An 18448-nucleotide genomic window follows, 5' to 3' on the forward strand; every position below is an offset into this window, starting at 1 on the left:
GGAAATAGCAGCGACAGAAGAGGGGGCGTCACTCGCACTCACTCACCATCAAAACAAATTAATGCCCGCCCAGTCGCCCACCACATAAATAATATGAAAAACAGAAAACAAATGGTTAAATTACTGACATAAGGCCTAGGCCTACTGACATTTTAACTCAACAACGTAATACGTGCAGGCGTAGGTACGAGATCTGCTCGGGCGCAACACACACAGCTAGGCAGGCAGCCGTCATGGCCAAAGAATGCTTCGTTTATAATTCGTTCTACTATGGCGTTGCTCGCCGAAAATATAGCAGCAATATATAGGCCTACGATCTTTGTAGATCAGGCATATTAATTTAGCCCAACCAAAATGACTTCAATTAATAGTCAGTCAGACTGTATAGACAGCTGATTCGTATGATTCCGGTCTTAGCATTCATCTCCATGCACATTTAACCAGACAACAGCTAACAGCACTAAATCTGTCCGAAATCAGTCACGCAACTACAGCGATTACGCAATTGGCTGCGACCTGTAACCTGGTGATTAATTTAATAAGGCTTTAGGCCTATTGTGTTATCTTTTTACTGTTTTACACTGTACTATTTGCAAACTGTTAAGTAATATAAATAAATCATTCAAAACCACTTCCCATTTTTTATTGATTGAATACTTTATAGACAGAAATGTGAACAGCACGTATAGATACTAGCCTACAGTCAGACTCAGATAACACAAAAAGTCTGCGGACTTGTTTCCCGTCCTGTAATGTAGGGCTGTAGACTATAGGCTATTTAATTAATCAACATAAAAACCAGTACGCCGGAGGGCGAGAAGCGACCTCGCCCTAAAGGTGATGCATTCGCCTCGTTGACAGCAGACTGCTGGGCGAGCGCGGGTGCCAGAGGCGTATCTACAATAAGGCGAGGGCAGGCCTGTCCAAATCCATTTCTGGCCTGGCCAAGATCCATACAATGAGAAAAGATCACACCCGTGTGAACTGAGTGGTGCAACTCCCCCCTTCCCCCTTTGCCCCTACTGGTACTCATAGTCACATATAGGTTAACAACACATAGGTTAACACGGACATTGCTGTTCTTTGGAGTGGTTGCCACTCAAAAAGAGGACAAAAACAAGACCCGAGAACTATTAATGGACAGCTGATTGGCCGTTGCGGTAGAGCGCGACCCTCAATCACCCATTGGAATGTAAATGCATGCCTTTCAGCCTTTGTATCCTACTCGTCTGGCAGGTATATCTCTTTGAAAACCTTTAGTGCTACGATTGTGAGCGGGGAGACGACAATTAACACATCTTGTTGTCTGCCCAAAACGTAATTCCTGGATACGCCACTGGCTGGCGCTTTGGCATGGGGGATCAGATCAACATGAAATTAATTCTGTACTGGCCATATAAGGAGCATGCAGTCTTGCAAGACACACTCATGAGTGTATAGGGTTTGATGGTCAGATCAACATATGGAATGTCAGAACAGGTCAGCTCCATACAGTATATGGAGATCTAAGGGTGGTAGTGGGGACATTCTCTTGAGTGTACAAGGTTTGATGAGGGCCCAGGTAGGGCCAGGCCTTCATTTTCAGGCCTGTTGAGTACTCTAGTTTTCGCATGCTGCCATGGGCACTGGGATGTGCCATATGGAACATATGGAATGTCAGAAAAGGTTCTGAAATATATCCATATGGAGATCTATGGGTTTGAGGTGGGTCAGATGTAGTTGCTGGCCAATAGTGATGACATCAGGGATCTAGACTTAACTGCGACAGCAGATCACGTTTACTATGACATCAGGGTCTCCACATCTCCATCCCTGATGATGTCACATGATGTCACGATGCCCGACACACTAACTGACTGGAAATGCTCGATTCCATAGTTAACACCAAAATAGCCTACAATATCATCAACAAATATAAAACACTATAGCCTATATGTAATGTAGAAAAAGGAAACGTTAGATCACCCAACATTTTCTATGGGAGAAATGAGGAAACCATTCAAGTAAATGTTCCCATGAATTGCAATGGATATGAAGGACCGCAATGGAAACAAAGCTATAGGATTTATTTGGTTTCAATCATTTTAGCAGACCCCAAACTGATATTAAAGTAGGCCAAAACCAGTGATCCACATTTAAACAAGCAATAAACTGCATGACCAGAATAAATCATAACTTCATCATGACTGAAGCTATGATTTATTCTGGTCATCATGAATTCTTACAATTGAAAAATTTAGCAGACGCTCTTAATCCAGAGCGATTTACATTAAGCAAGAACAAAAAACATGGCAATACATAGCCTACATGTATAAAAAGTCTTCGTCATGGGCTGACAATAAATTAGTGTCAGAAGTGGGATTTGAACCCACGCCTCCATTCGGAGACCAGAAGTCCCAATTCCGGGAAAGGATTATCCTTGAGTCTGGCGCCTTAGACCGCTCGGCCATCCTGACCACAAGTAGGCCTATTGCTTGCGGCCCAATTGGCCAATCATTCAAGATAAAGAGAAATCATTAGCATATAATCAAATTGCCTTTAAGCTGCATGCATAAAAATTAACATAATCAAATTACCTTCGAGCTGCATGCATACACTTTTTCTTTACATCAATATTTCACCACGTGACGTGTTAGAACCGGGACATATACGTATGTAGGCCTACGTCCGTCCGAGTGTACCAGCCTTTTAATAGGAGCTGATGATGTGATTGTGACTTATAAAGGCATGCTTCAGTTGACTGACTGACTTAAGCTGACTGTCCTAGAAACTATTCATTATACGTATTTATTTAATTTTATTTCATTTCACTATCATTTTGCACAATGTTGTTTTTGCACTATCTTGTCCTGCTTTGCACTTAAATGTCATAACTGCACTCTGCTGTTCACCGAACCAAATTCCTAACATGTTTACATGTAATGGCAATAAAGTCTTCTGATTCTGATTCTGATTCTGATTCAGTTGTTGTTCTCTGCAGGCCATCTTCTCAGACTCCGTTCTCACATAGTTCCAGGCAGTGTCAGTTACAGTCCAATGGCGTGTTCGATCATGCAATTCCCAATGATGTTAAAATACTGTTATTATATATCTGTTAAATGTGAAAGTGAAAGTGTGACCCTCAAGGAAAGTACTAAGTAGACCTATTACTATAGCAGGACTACTCCCTCTGCAGTATTTTTCAGAAATAACATGTTTGACACAGTGGATACTGTCGGAAAAAATATAAAAAGTAAAATAATAATAATAATAAAAATAAAATAAACACACTTAATGTTAGGTTTAGGTGTGCTGCCCCGTGGGAGGTTAGGGTGAGGGTTTGAGATAGGTTGCAGGACTAATGACTGCAGGTCTAATGACTAGTCTGACCACTTTCCAACCGAGATCTCTCAAATGTATTATACTATACTTTAAGTTGGTTAACTTTTAAATCCTGAATTGCATTAGATTTTTTTCACTCTCAAATATGAATACAAAATTAATACAAATTACACATGTATTCATCAGCCAAGCTGTTTTATTTAGTAGAAATTATATATAACAGACTAGCTAGTATACAAACATTTTTTTCTTTCACAATAACTACAAAAACAACATAATATTCTGTTCTTAAGGAATAACTTTTGCACCTTATAAAAATGGAAAAGGAAAAAATGTGATACTGATAAAATGCAGGAAGCAAAAGTGAACAAAAAGTGTAATAGAAAACGCACACTAAACATTAATAGCACAAAAGCCTACATAGTATGCATACCGGTAGTCAGTAAGTACCACATCTACTAAGAACAGCACAGTCAGCAGTGTACAAAAACCTACTGATTACAATAATCACTCTAGGATGTTACAAATGTCATGCCAGCAGCTTACATTGCGTTAGAATCTACACACATGATCTCAACATGAAACATCTGAGACGCCACACAGCTACAAGCAAACAAAAATAAACAATTTAGAATCAGACTTTGATCTCTTCTTTATAGCGACGCTAGTTTCAGAATTCACATTCCTCTAGAGATGACTCTGTGAAAGTGCACAGGTTGTATACTGTAGTTGAGCATGCCAAAAAAGATTTGTCCCGGAAACGTTGTTCACTCCAATAATTTTAGTATAACAACAAATGTCTTGCTGCATTATAAACAGTTGTGCACTTTGCATAAAAAAAGAAAACAAAAAACACCAATAACTATTCTTGGTGAAAAGAGAGCTAAAACAATTGTAAACATTTCTACCAATACAGTACAAAGTATAAAAATGTTCCAGTGATACAAATATAGCCTATTTACACAAGGCATAACAAGGGTAAAAAGCTACAGAAATATTTTCACAGAAGAACAAGACAATACTACAGAGTTGCCCCATTGTTTGAGGTAATGCCCAGTTAGTTTTGGTGACTGCCAATAGAATGCAACTCCAGTTATTAAAGCAAACAAATTAAAAGTAGTCAAAGTAGTCACAACAAATGTTTTGTGTGTCAACCTGTGTCTCCTAAATAATTATTTGGAAATTTTAAAACACAATGCCAATAAAACCTCCCTATGGTAACCAATAAAACAAAACTGAATTGTTGTTTAATGCAGGGTACTCCACTGTGTTCAACGACAGGGAAACAGTAGTGTCTCCTTTGTACAGTAAACTGAAATACACACATTTCCCGATAAAAAAAATATTCACACATCTATAGTAGGATAAACATGATCACACTTTAGCTGGAATGGCTGAGAAAGGCTTATATCTAGTTCTTAGAATATTTCTTGCATTGACTGGTTTCAAGTATATATAGTTGTTTGGGAAAGGAACATGTCACTCTGGCATTATGAAAATAGAACTAAAAGTGTCTCTATTTGGACCTATACAAAACGTCTTTATAAAGTCTTTGATAAAATGCTTTTCTATTTTGTGTGAAAAATATCTCGGCGTAAAAATAAAACATCAAAAACAGTAAAACATGGGAAATAGTTTGTCTTTACAAAACCAAAAATAATATGAACATAAAACCATCTAAAACAGCTATCACTTTGGTTCAAAAAAGGCGTTAAAACAAACAACAAACAATTTTCTTCAGTTTGACAAGCTTAGGGCCCTTTTCCCCTCTCTGTCAGACAACTACAGTAGCAAATGGAAGACTAAGGGAATCAAGCATACTCAGTACAGCCGTATGCCTGACTTACACTATGCTGCTGCTAGGTGGCGTCTATTCACAGGCATAGTAGTCTTTGAGCGGTGCGAACAGGTGTCTGATGACAGGGACACTCCAGGACCGACCCAGCAGCTTCTGTCTGGCACCGCGGCCCATGTTGGAAACGTCTGTGTAGTGGACCGGGAAGCCAAAGATCCTACAGGAGGAAGGTAAACAATCCATGTCATGCCTTAACAGTACATTATTTAGAGATACACATATTTATTTTCCTCCAGTAACTGCGGAAGAATGCAGGACTCTCCACCACAGATAACTTTAACTTTATTGCACTCCCTCCCCAAAGGTAGCCACAAGGCTCAGTGGCCTTGGGTTCAGTGGCGGGGTTCGATCCACGCCCGGGTCATACCAAAGACCCAGTGCCTCCCTGCTTGGCACGCAGCATCAAGGGTTGGATTGAGGGTAAGTCCCTGCAACATATAGCGTCATGTCTAGGTGGTGCATGTGTACATCAAGCTGCCTCACGCTATACTACAGAAACAGGAGATAGGCTCATGGCTAAAGCTTACTTACAGAACTTAGCATAGCAATGCAATAAATGCAATGGAGTGCGCAGCTGCACTGCATAAACAAAACCACGAGAGGCAGTGCAGATCCTCACCTCTCCAGTTCAGTACACCAGAGTATGTCCTCCTTCCCGTTCATCATGACAGGGAAGTGTTGGTCCTTCCCCTGTTTGATGGAGTTGGACCGAGTGGTGATGGTACGCACCTTCCCAAACTTCACCACAGACACAGAGACAGACGTAGTGGCAGAGAGACAGACAGACGGAGATAAAAAGTCAAACATATGAACAACATCACGCCTAGGAACCCATAGACTAGGCATTTAAAGTTCCAGTTCACGCGTCCAAACTTAAATATAAATATTTGATCAACAATGTCCATGTCAAGTATTTGTTCTACCATCCAAAACATCCATAAAATAGTTTTAGAGCACCTTGAACATGTATTTGCCCTCATTAACAAATCCAAGATCTATTAATTATTCCAATAAGCCACGTCTGTAGAAACAACAAACAACCCCTTATTTTAATATGCTAATATGCCCCTGGAATCAACAAGCAGAAAAAGTCCAGTTGTGGAGGTAAAAACCCATATCATACTTTTTAGAGAAAAGCAGAGTGCCTAAAACTACCAGGATTTTCATGGATAAGCTTCAAAAACAATAAAAACTCAAAAATTGTTATTTTCAATACTAAGCCTCTTTCAAGCTGGTACTTACTTTGGCAACTCTGCCATGGTCCAGACAGTCTTGTAGCTCCAGCTTGTCCATCCCTGATGCACACAGAGGCCTGGAATAGGCAGACAAGTATACAGTACACAGACAAGTATAAATATAGCATGTCATATATAGTTTCACCATGCAAAATGTGTGGAAACATTAAAAAGTCTGAAGAGCCTTGTTAAAAAAAACATATAATTTTGGTGCAATAAAAAGCATCTGTCGATTGTGTTTTATTTTGTTCTTATAGAATCTTAAACAGAATAGTATTCAAGGCCTAATTTTGGAATAATTGGGGTGGAACTAGAGGCCATGGGTCACCAAAATCAGTAGGGTTCATCCAAGCTGAGCACATTTTCATGGCAATCTGGACCCGATTCACTAAGGAAATTTACACCCAGGTGTAAATAAAGTGACTAAAGGAGGATGTATTTTCTATGCGCAAAAACGGATGCGCAATTAATAAAGGGGTGCGTATGTCCCTGAAATTTGCAGAATTTCACTTATGGCTGCCAGCTGTCGTAAAATCACAAGCTCGTTCTCGTTCAAGTTCATTTCCATTGTTCCACGCCCCATTTAACACCATAAAAGGCAACAGGAAATATATAACCTCGTAATAGACCTATAGAAGCTGTTGTGTACCTGTTCATGCCAGGCAGGTTCCCCCAGAAGTAGCGTGCTCGATGGGCTGCAGACACCTCGATGGCGTCGATCATCACTGGATTACACTGGATCAATGAACATGACACGTTACAAATGACAGACATACTGTACATAACCATGTAGAATGTGTTGCCCTGTCTATTATGTACGTCATTATTCCCAACTCTTTGGCTACCATGCTACAGGTGACCACGCATTGTATCAGCTATTTTAGTGTCATTCCAGATTACATTTCCACATCGTAGCACAAATATGTAACTCAAAGACAGCCCTCTTCAAGCTGATTCAGGCAATTGTAGACTAGTGTTTCTGGTAGTGTGTAAACCTTTGGCTGCATCGTGGCATTGCCAGCATGTGCCAACATGTAATAAAATAAAGGGAAGGCTCATTGTTTATGTTAACAGAAAGTGCTACCTTTACCAAAAACATTACAATGTCAATTTGACTAGTTTCAGGTGGCAAGCAGACTTTACACAAAATATTGTTGTCTTGACAACTACAGACTGTACAGAGTACAGACTGGCATTTTGAGATCAGACAGGTCAGACGCAGCATTGGAAATAAGAGGAAGTAACACTCTGTGCCAGGAGGTGGTAGTAGTGTGAAGTCTTAAGAGAACCGGAGGCTGAAGCAGCACTGACAAAAACAAAGAACATTTTTGCACTATGGTGTTGGTCGCTCAAGACAGAAATTAAGAGTTGAGAATGGTACTATCTTCTAGTTTAAATGTGCGACGTGCATTGCCTCTGGCTTATCTAACCTTGCAGTTTCTGTATCAGAAGCGGACGAGAGGCAAAAAAACTAACGATAATGCACACACAACTGGGCAAACAGCCAACCGAGAGATGTACTCCCTCTCTGCCACCTCACTGCTATCAACGTCCAATCGACTGAGCTTGCTTGATAATGGGTATTGCACTGAGTACTCTGACAACGGGTAGTGCATAATTGGAGGGGCCTGCGTTTGCAATGGGCATACTGACAGTATGACATATAATGACTTTATATAAAATGGTCAAATTTGTGCAGTGTGCAAGCAGTGGGGTGGCAGTATCTTAGGAGTTAGAGCAGCTGTCTGGGAACTGAAAGGTTCCTGGTTCCCGCTCCTCCTGGCCAAGTGTCCTTGAGCAAGACACTGAAACCCTGAAAGCTCCAAATGAGGTTGGTAGCTTGCATGGTTGCCTCCAACGTCTGTGCATTTTTCGTTAATGTAACATACATTGTTAAAGCACTTTGGATAAAGTCAGTATAGAAAAGCTGACCACTTACAAAGCACTTTAAAAGAGAATGGGCAGTCACATGCATTTGTAATAAATATAATATTGTAAATCATATCATAATAGTAATATAGTATCATTACATTATAAAATAGAGTGGGAGACACAGATTCAAGGCATGGTCTTAAACACACCAGCAGGTTCAGCCTGAATAAGCATTAACCATTAAAACCAGTGGATCAAAAACCTTTTAGCTCAAGACACAAAAGAGACATTTTGATGTCTGCCTGGGACCCAAACTAGAGAAATTAGGTGCTCTAAAAGCTCACAAAGTGATACATTGAGCTTTTAGACCTGCACTTTTCACTTCTTGTTTAGTTTATTATCTATGTTTGTGTATTTGAATTTATTTTTTATTTGTGGAATTTCTTTGATGTGTTTTATTTGTAAGATGTATTCATGAAATTCTGTTGTTAGATTCCCTCAAGGGTCATAAAATGTCTTCTGTGAAAATAGGCGATCTACAAGAGCAGATTGCTAAATGTACCCTACTACACCCCAGAAGAAGGATGCTACAGATGAAGTGGTTCTTGACAAACCTCCAGGAAGCGAGAGATGTCTCTCTTGTCGTTGACTCCCATGGCGACCACATTCTCGAACATCCAGAAGAAAGGTCTCTCCTCTCCTTCTTTAGGCCTGGCCTCGCTCAGCAGGCGGTAGAATTCAAAGAACAGCCGACCTGTACCTTCTAGAGAGAGCATAAAAAGAGAAGAATAAGGAGACAGAGGGTTTAGGATTAGGCCATACCTGTCTACGTTGTTGACAGGTGTTGAAAAGAGCCACTCAACAACCCCGCCATCACACCACAGATTAACCCATTTGGACCTGAGATCAGATTCTAAAAATGTCTTCTACATCCTGACAGTTTTCTGAAAAAGCTATGTTTCTATGTCAGTCGACAGTCACTGAAAGAAAATAGCAGACCTATAACAGACTTGTAGATCTGCTATTTTTCAATAGCTAAAGCATAACATAATGATAACAAAGCAAAGCTCTTTGTTTACCCAGGGAAGTGGACTAAGCCAAAGACTTGTTTACAGCCACACCCTGCTCATAGAACATTTCATGGTAGGGGTTCAATGCCTTGCTCAAGGGCACTTCAGCGGTGGTAATTTTAACGTGCCGGTCCGGGGATGCGAACTGGCGACCTTCCGGTATCAAGACCGCTCCGCTAACTGTTCGGCCACCGCTGCCCGACCAAAAGGGGTTCCCGCCCAAAATGGGCTAATAGAATAAATACGTAATGGAGAAGTATGTTAAAGTAAAATGACTAATAACATACGAAAAAATAATAATATATATTTCTTTTACCAAACGGTCAACATCAAACAATTACATAATAAAAACTGAGTGTCAAGTACAATCATCGTGAGATAGAATGTGTGTGTGTGTGTGTGTGTGTGTGTGTGTGTGTGTGTGTGTGTGTGCGTGTGTGCGCATGCATGCATGTGCCTGCAGGGCGCAGGCTTGCCAGGCAGTAGGGTTGTTTGCTCATGCATTGCACATGAAATAGGAAGATCAACCGGATTGGGAGCACCGAGTTAAAAAGAGGGAGACTTGGGAGTGTAGGACGTAATGTATGGATTAGGCATACACCGTATACAGTAAGTGCATGTGAACGATGTGCCGTGTACATGTGAGTGTGCATGTATATTACGTGCACATGTGTAAGTATGTGCACTCGGTTTGAGTGCATTATGTGCAGGTGTGTGAATGTCTGTAATCAGTGCTGTACAACATTGGTTCTCAACCTTTTCAGGCCGTGACCCCCAAAGTAATCTTGTAGGAGTTGAGGCATTACGTTACATTATTTTGTTTGACTCAGTCTCACAGATACATAATAGTGAAAATAGCCGATCTACAAGATCTGCTAGATCTGTAGATCTGCTATTTTCAAAATGTTTGACAATTTTGACAATGTTGAAAACGTATAGTTTTGTTGATTACTTTTAATGCAGCAATGGCCTTTTTCTTTTCCTTTAGGTCTAAAGTCCTTAAATTGCCACTTCACTCACTGTCATCTGGGGACCCACCCCCACCCAAAGAATCATGTGGGGACATTGAGAACCCCTGCTGTACAATACTGTTAGGCTTCAGTGAAGGTGAGAGATTAGACCCCGTCCTACCATAGAGGCCCTTCCTGGCAGGGTTGACGATCGACAGGTCATTGCAGGGGCTCCCACCGATCACCAGGTCGAATGGACCCCACTCTTCAATCTGAGGAGACAACAACACCACCCACTGTCAGACTGAGCAAATGACAGCGCTGCACTGATCTGTTCCTAGACTTTCTCACAAGGAACAAGGTCTGTGATTTGTGTGTCAATAAATTACACCCATCTGGTGCACTCTGACTAGTCCGTCAAAATGGCGAAAGGAAGTGCAAAGACAATACTTGATGAGTTCTGTATATTTGGGCTATTGGTTCATTGGATATTGCCTCCGACAGCTCCAAGTTACCATTTCTCTGTTGATTTTGACTGCTTTGTGTGAGAGGAATTGTTCTCAAACTGTCTCCACTCATAAAGAAATTGGGGGATCTAAGTCAAGCCTGAGCAGGTTGATGGCTTCCTTGAAGCGTGTGTGTGTTTATTGATCCATCAACTCCACACAGAGGAATATTTCTACAGCAGTAGACAATTAATTTCAATAGTAAGGGTCATGGCCCTAAATGAAACAATACACGAACACACATGACACTCGCGCGCGCACACACACGCACGCACGCACGCACACACACGCACATGCACAGTCAATTGCCTTTCACCTATTTTTCCTCCTTCATCTTGTGCCCCCTTTCCAAAAGACCTATTGAGACCATGTGACTATATTGAGTACAATGACCAGAGAGAAAGATGAATGAAAGAGAAGGCAGAACAGACAGAGAAAGAGGGAGGGGAGGGGTACACTTGGGGTACACTTGCATAACAGCTGAAAGAAGGCAGGGGCGCAAAACCCATAAATATTCACGTACAACTTACGCACGCACTCACTCACGCACACGCGCACGCATGCACGCACACACAGTGAGTAACTAATGAGTGAATGGAGTTCCTGAAGGATTTACTGAAGCTGTGCTTTGTCCTGCAGCCACATTACCACATCTCTGCAGCTGGCCTCTGGCTGTGTGTGCGTGCGGGCATTCATGTGTGCGTGTGTGTGTGTGTCTGTGAAGAAGAGTGCGAGCGAGCGAGCGAAAGCGAGAGTGTGAGAGAGAGAGAGAGTGAGAAACACAACAGTTTAATGTGTGAGTTACAGTATGGACATACTACAACATGACCGTAAGCATTGTGTGAGTGTGTGTCATGTGCATTGTGCAATGCAACTATAGACTCTGTAGTGTGTATGTGTGCAACTGTGCATGTAGTGTATTGGAGCAAGTCAGGCATTCAGGTGTGTGGTATGATTGACGGTGTGGCTGCAATAACACATTGTCTAAACAAGCAAGAAGAACTCCTAATTAGCTATAATGTATGTGAGTCAGAGTGAGATGTTATATTGATTTAAACAAACAGAGTGGTAGGAGGTAGAAGCGCACACCAATAGTGGGGAGGTGCATGTGGTCCCACGTACTAACAGTCCGACAGGCATCAGTCCGACCCCCTATACCCAAAACCCAACCCTAAACCTAACCTCACGGGAAGCCACGGGTCAGTTTTAACCTGCCACAGGTTAGTTTTAACCTGCCACGCCGGTCGGGAGCCACGGGTTAGTTTTAACCTGCCACAGGTTAGTTTTAACCTGCCATGCCGGTCGGGAGCCACAGGTTAGCTTTAACCTGCCACGCCGGTCGGGAGCCACAGGTTAGTTTTAACCTGCCACGCCGGTCGGGAGCCACAGGTTAGTTTTAACCTGCCACGGGTTCATTGTAACCAGACACGCATGTCGGGAGCGAAGGCGTTGTGGGACTAATGCCTGTCTGACTGTTAGTGTGTCTAACCAACGTATGCCCGGTGCTGACCACGGGAGAACATCCTGAACATAAAGGAGGAGAGGTCGCACAACTCCTAGTCACCATTACTGTTGCGATTCATTTATTTTAAAAAGACCAACGTTTCGGCAGAGGATGCTTTCTTCAGGGTATGATTTTATACCACTGTAAGAAAACAAACCAAAGACAAACGTTTGGTTTTGTCGCCAACATAAGTGAGCAGGTGGTAGTACGTGTGCAAGCGTGTGTGTGTATGTATGCACTTGTGTGTATGCCAGGTCCTTGCTTGTGACAGAGACACAGCAAAAGAGAGAGATTGTGTGTGTGTGTGCGCGTGCGTGCGTGTGCGCGTGTCACATATAGGTAAATGTTTGTACTGTGTGCACTCCCTCAGACACACAGGCACCTGTGCTGTCTGCTGATGGATAAGACAGGGAAGTGATGGGGGGGGGGGGGTGTAGACAGGAGCACTAGACAAAGAGAACAGAGGTATAAAGAGACAGCAGAAAGGGAAAAGGTGCACACGTGTGTGTGTGTAAATCTGTTTCCAGTTATTCTGATTCAAAGAATGTATTTGCTTACACAAGTGTGTGTGTGTGTGTGTGTGTGTGTGTGTGTGTGTGTGTAGTAGCCTTGCCGAGCCATGAGGCCCATAGGGCAGGAGCCTGTTTCTGTAGCGTGAGGCAGCTTGATGTACAAGTACACCCCCTGGACATGATGCTATGTCGCAGGGACTTACCCCCAATCCAACCCTTGATGCTGAGTGTCAAGCAGGGAGGCACTGGGTCCCATGAGTCTTTGGTATGACCCGGCCGGGGATCAAACCCCGACCTCCCAGTCTCAGGGCGGACGCTCTAACCACAGCGTGAATTCCATTTGTGTCCGAGCATAGGCATGGTGACGCCCCGCCTGCCTGTGATTGGCCTACCGACACTGTCTTGACTGTCCTGCTGGATAGTCTGATGCGAGGTTGCTCTGTGGTGGGATATAATACAAGTAGTATGGTATGATACAAGAGAACGCCAACTTGTAAGTTTTATTTTTGTAGAAGAGGCAAACTAATATTGTTTATGCCGTTTGCTTTGATGGAATAATTGATTGAACATGCACGCAAACGGCATGAACAATATTAGTTTGCCTCTTCTACAAAAATGAAACGTACAAGTTAGTTACAAGGCTGCGTTCTGTTGCGCGTGCCAAGCTGTCACCTTTGTAGCCTATTATTTATTTCACCACCGAGTAACCTCGCGTCTCTGAGGATAGTCAAGACGGGCAGTGTCAGTAGACCAATCACAGGCAGGCGGGGCGTTACCATGCCCAGACCATGCCTATGCTCGGACACAAATGGAATTCACGCCTAACCACAAGGCCACTGAGCTGGTGTTTCGCTGAAGCCGCTCATTCTGATGAATGGTGTCTGCAGAGATGAAAGGACCCGGAAAAGCAGTGAGCTTTACCACTGATGATATATGAGAGAGAGAGAGAGAGAGACATGAAAAGCGAGGAGAGCAGTGGACAGGTCTCTGTGATGTCCTGTCTCCCATCACATCCAGCTGAGGTATGCTACATGACATGTGATTTATGCTACATGACATCTTAAAAGCTTTAACCCCGAGGCCGAATCTGTAGGGCCTGACCTAAAGTTTCTGAAAACCTTCAAATTCTGATTCATTATATTTTTAAATAGTTACGTTGCTACAAGTATAGCAATAGCTGATGAGGCACAGAGAGCGCGCCGGCATCAAAGGTAGAACAACGTATAGGTTGCACCAGGCAGGCAAAGAGAACAAATCACATCATTCTCTAAAAATCATATTGACAGTCTGTGTGTGTGTTGCGGGTTTCTTAAGTTGAGTGTTGACAGGACTGTATGATATCCCAACCCCCCCCCCCCCCCCCCCCCCGCCACACACACACACACACACACACACACACACACACACACACACACACACACACACACACACACACACACACACAGATATGTCAATATGATTAATATCTGTTCTCAGTCTTCCATGTCTTCTATAGTTCATTTGTATTAGATGCTGAAAGGCGTCACTCAATCATGAGCCCACTCACTGCGCTACAGTATGTGGAACAAAATGACCACCTGCTGGTACCAGCAAGTGAACATTTATTTTTTGACAGAACGTGGGAGAATGTTGACTTTTTCACTCTTTACCACAGGAAACTGACATTCTTTAGTTCTGTAAAGGCCTGGGGGAGGCAGGGCACGAGAAAAAAAGGGCTGAATGATGTATTCGCCTTGTTACAGTTACAGCTACAGTTGCATCATCATTCCTCTACCCCCGTACCCAGGGATCATCGCCATGTTGGCTTGTCCTGGACATTCTTGTCAACGTTACATTTTTGCATAGATAGCCCTGAATGACCACTATGGAACCAACACAACCATTCCATTTGGTTCCATTTGAACACTCAGAGTTAAGGGGGTCTCTTCAAATGAAACATTGGAGAATCCAATCCAATTAGTGGACTCCGAGTGTGCCATAGTGTCATAATAAATAAATGTCATACATATTCTGAAGAAAACCTGGAGACTTGACATTCAGTAAGTGGGTGTTATGATCAAAATGAGAACATTATAATGGTGTGTAAAACAGAAAATATAAAATTTGCCACGGACAACACCACGTCTTTGCCACGGACACATTTGGTGACCGTACCAACTCCACCCTCCCCTCTACCCCCGTACCACCTCCGCCCTCCCCTCCACCCTTACGTTTTTCTTGGTGATGTTCCTGACATCATGGACGTACTGGATCTTTCCTTCGTGTCTCACCACGCCCACTGAGATGGAGTCCTCGCACACCTCAGACGCCACATACTGGTCCACCTTAAAACCCAGGTCCCTTAGAACCAGGTAGCCTGAAAACGCACGCACGCGCACGCACGCACACGCACACACACACACACACACACACACACACACGCACACACACACACACACACACACACACACACACACAAAACAAACTTAGGATTTTACTAGAATTAAGGTATTTTCACACTGACCCGGGGCGATTTCACCCCTCAACTCTACTTCCTTTCACATTAGATTTAATAACTTGCCCCAGGGTTTATTCTCAACCTGGGGTCGGAATTGTTGCTTTCACACTTCCACTGTTGTTTTTGGCAGGCATTTTTTGGTTTTAGTCAGTCTTAGTCTTTTTGACGAAATGCTTATTAGTTTTAGTCACATTTTAGTCATTTCCATCCTTGATAGTTTTAGTCTAGTTTTAGTCGACGGAAACTTAAAAGGTTTTAGTCCAGTTTTAGTAAAAAATAAAATATGTATTTATTCTTTGACCGTCAAATCATCATCATATCTTAAATTATATATTTTATGATGACTGTATTTTATGATGACTGAACAGTAGGCCGGTGGTTCCCAATGGGGTCCGGGGACCCCCAGGGGTCCTTGAGGGAATTCCAGGGGGTCCCCAGCTAAATGATAGTTAGAAACCAAATGGACGCTTATGAGTCTGTAACTCTGATGTCATTAAATGGGGGGTCAGTGTAGCCTAATGCATGTCAAACTGTGGATACTTAACTGTGGGTACTTGAAAATAAACGGGTTGAGAATCACTGCTAGAGCCGTAGAAATCCTCTCTTATGGGAGTCCCTGGCATATCTTTTCAAATGGGGGTCCGCAGGGCTAATTAGTGTCAAGTTTGGGAACCACTGCAGTAGGCTATTATCATAAAATATATCTCAGTTTTGAAGATTCAAATTATGGATAATAACAATACAACTAGCCTATTCATCATTTATTAGAAATTAAAATGCCTCATCATTATTATACTCAAGGGGAAAAAATGCACCCTATGGCATGCACTCACAGTCTCACACACGTGCATCAGCGCAGAGTGGAGGGGAGGGGCCAGGGCTTAGAATGTGTCACACAGAAAAAAGGGAAAAAAAAGTTGTTTACAATACGACGTTTTATCTCTGCTTAAGGATTTAATTATAGTTCCTATCTACAGTCATGGAGAATTTGTTTAGGTCACTTTTCTGAGGGAATTACTTTTAAAAGCTACGAGTGGTGGAGAGCAGATTACAATGGCAGGTAGGCAATGCGGACATGCAAAGCTTGCATCTTATACGTGTGGGACGGTATGTGTGTGTGTGTGTGTGTGTGCACGCGCGCGCACACGAGGCGTGTGAGAGAGTAAAGTACCGTAACCGAGGTAGGACGTGTGCATGCATGCACGCACGGACAGGATGATATTTTTGCACTCACTGGCGGAACATTTCCATGCATTCTGAAACTTTGTTAGTCAAACCACTAAAATGTTCGTCTAGTCTCGTCTCGTCAATGAAATCTCACACACGTCTTCGTCATATTTTAGTCAACCAAGAGAGCTGTTTAGCTCGTCAGTGTCAGTCTCGTCCTGAATCTTTTTTGTTTATTTCGTCAACGTCAGATATTCGTCCTGAAAAAAGGCACACTTCATAGTTCATATATCAGCCCAGGTTGAAGAGAGAGAGTTCAGAATATAGAATCAACAACCTCATAGATAGACACAAACAGATACTGGATATGGTGCTTCGGTTCACTCCTCCACTCCAGAGTTAGACAGACAGACAGACTTATTTCCCAAATCATCTACAACAGATGGGATCGGTATGGAGCTTTTTCATGTTTTTCCTCTCCAGTAATGAATGGATATACTGTCGTCATGTTATGGTAAGAAAATGGCTAGTCAAGAATACGCTTTTAATTTTTACTGAGCTACTGCCTGCTAATAGCGACCCATATGGCAGCAGACATTTGAAAGAACCCCTTATGTTGTGTCACTTCTTCCAATGTATATTTTCTCTTATCCCTATCAACTGCTGAATTTCACCGTCATCAACAAATCACTCAAGATATTTTGATCTAGCCAGCTAGCATTAATAAAGTTGTTGTAGCCAGAGAGAGAGGATTGGTGTATTTGTGACTGCTATGGTATGGTAACATTGTAAACAGTATAATCCTAAAATCTGCACTCGTGATTGGGTTGAAGCAATCAACCCAGGGCGACCTTAACCCTGTTGTTTTCATTATTTTTCTTCCCAGGGCACATCAGATGTTTTCAACGCGTATATCTATTCTACGTCCGAGCTTAGACATGGTACGCCCATAGAGTATTAAAAGGATAGAGACTAAACTGGCGCGAAGCTCCACCCCCTCCGCTATTCATGTCAGTGGAAGTTGCTCAGTGGCGTTTTGAAGCACCCGGAAGGCTGCCGGAAGTACCGTCTATTTCCGCATTTTTTCGCTGATTCAGCATTTGGACACCAAATTTTGGTGTCCGGAAGTCTGGAAATGCGGAAGTGCAGCTGGGCTTTAACATTGGGCACTCGGTTGCACGGGGTTTCCTCGTCAAGAATCCACGGGTCCGCCTGCAGTCCTTCCTCTTACCACTAGGGCCCAGCGCTTCAACATTGGAGTTCATAGCTGGCCCCTTGGGTACGCCCCGCCTGCCTCTGATTGGCCTACTGACACTGCCCTTCTAGCCCTTCGAGTATAATACTAAGGTCTAGCCCCCATGGTCTCACCAGACTGTCCTCCGATACGCCAGGTTACTCCGTGGTGGGAAATAAGTACAAGAGAATGACAGCTTTATTGGCACGCGCGACAGTAACTAGTAACTTTAAACTAATAACTAAACTAAACTTGTGCCCTTTGCTTTGATTGAATGTTGAACTAGCATTACGGAGTGCATGTTCAATCAATTATTCCATCAAAGCAAACGGTATAAACAATATTAGTTTGCCTCTTCTACAAAAATAAAAGTTACAAGTTATAGTTCTCTTGTATCATACCGTACTTGTATTATTTATTTCCCACCACGGAGAGTAACCTCGCATCTGACTATCCAGCATTATATCCATGCCTATGCTCGGACGCAAAGGAGATTCACGCGCTGTCAATGGTGAGTCGTCACACATCCGACGATCATATTTAATTTGTGACTTTGTCTCGCATCGCTCCGGACATGTAACCGTTTCTGACGAAAGGTAAACAGTCTGTGCTAATGGTGCTGCTCATTGTGCTCACAACAAGAGCCCCCACCTCACTGATAACCCGGAAATGAAACGATGGCCCGTAGACTGAGACTGAACGGCTGGCACATGTTAGCTGTGCTT

At 42.8% G+C, this 18448-nt stretch overlaps 1 protein-coding gene across 2 annotated transcripts in view; it reads right to left on the minus strand.

Moving 5' to 3' along the window:
- Positions 1-3497: 3497 nt before the first annotated feature.
- Positions 3498-18448, minus strand: part of LOC310861815 (DNA (cytosine-5)-methyltransferase 3B-like) — a 55200-nt gene continuing 40249 nt past the window's right edge. For both annotated transcript variants that reach the window (XM_083769459.1, XM_083769458.1), the window contains exons 16-22: positions 15036-15181; positions 10485-10575; positions 8898-9046; positions 7061-7146; positions 6419-6488; positions 5796-5914; positions 3498-5333 (exon numbers count right to left, since the gene is read on the minus strand). In XM_083769459.1, the coding sequence (XP_083625585.1) occupies positions 5192-5333; positions 5796-5914; positions 6419-6488; positions 7061-7146; positions 8898-9046; positions 10485-10575; positions 15036-15181 (803 nt within the window). In that variant the 3' untranslated portion in view covers positions 3498-5191. The remainder of the gene's footprint in view (positions 5334-5795; positions 5915-6418; positions 6489-7060; positions 7147-8897; positions 9047-10484; positions 10576-15035; positions 15182-18448) is intronic.

This window comes from Protomyctophum parallelum, assembly GCF_964188405.1.
Source record: "Protomyctophum parallelum genome assembly, chromosome: 7".
Lineage (NCBI taxonomy): Eukaryota > Metazoa > Chordata > Actinopteri > Myctophiformes > Myctophidae > Protomyctophum > Protomyctophum parallelum.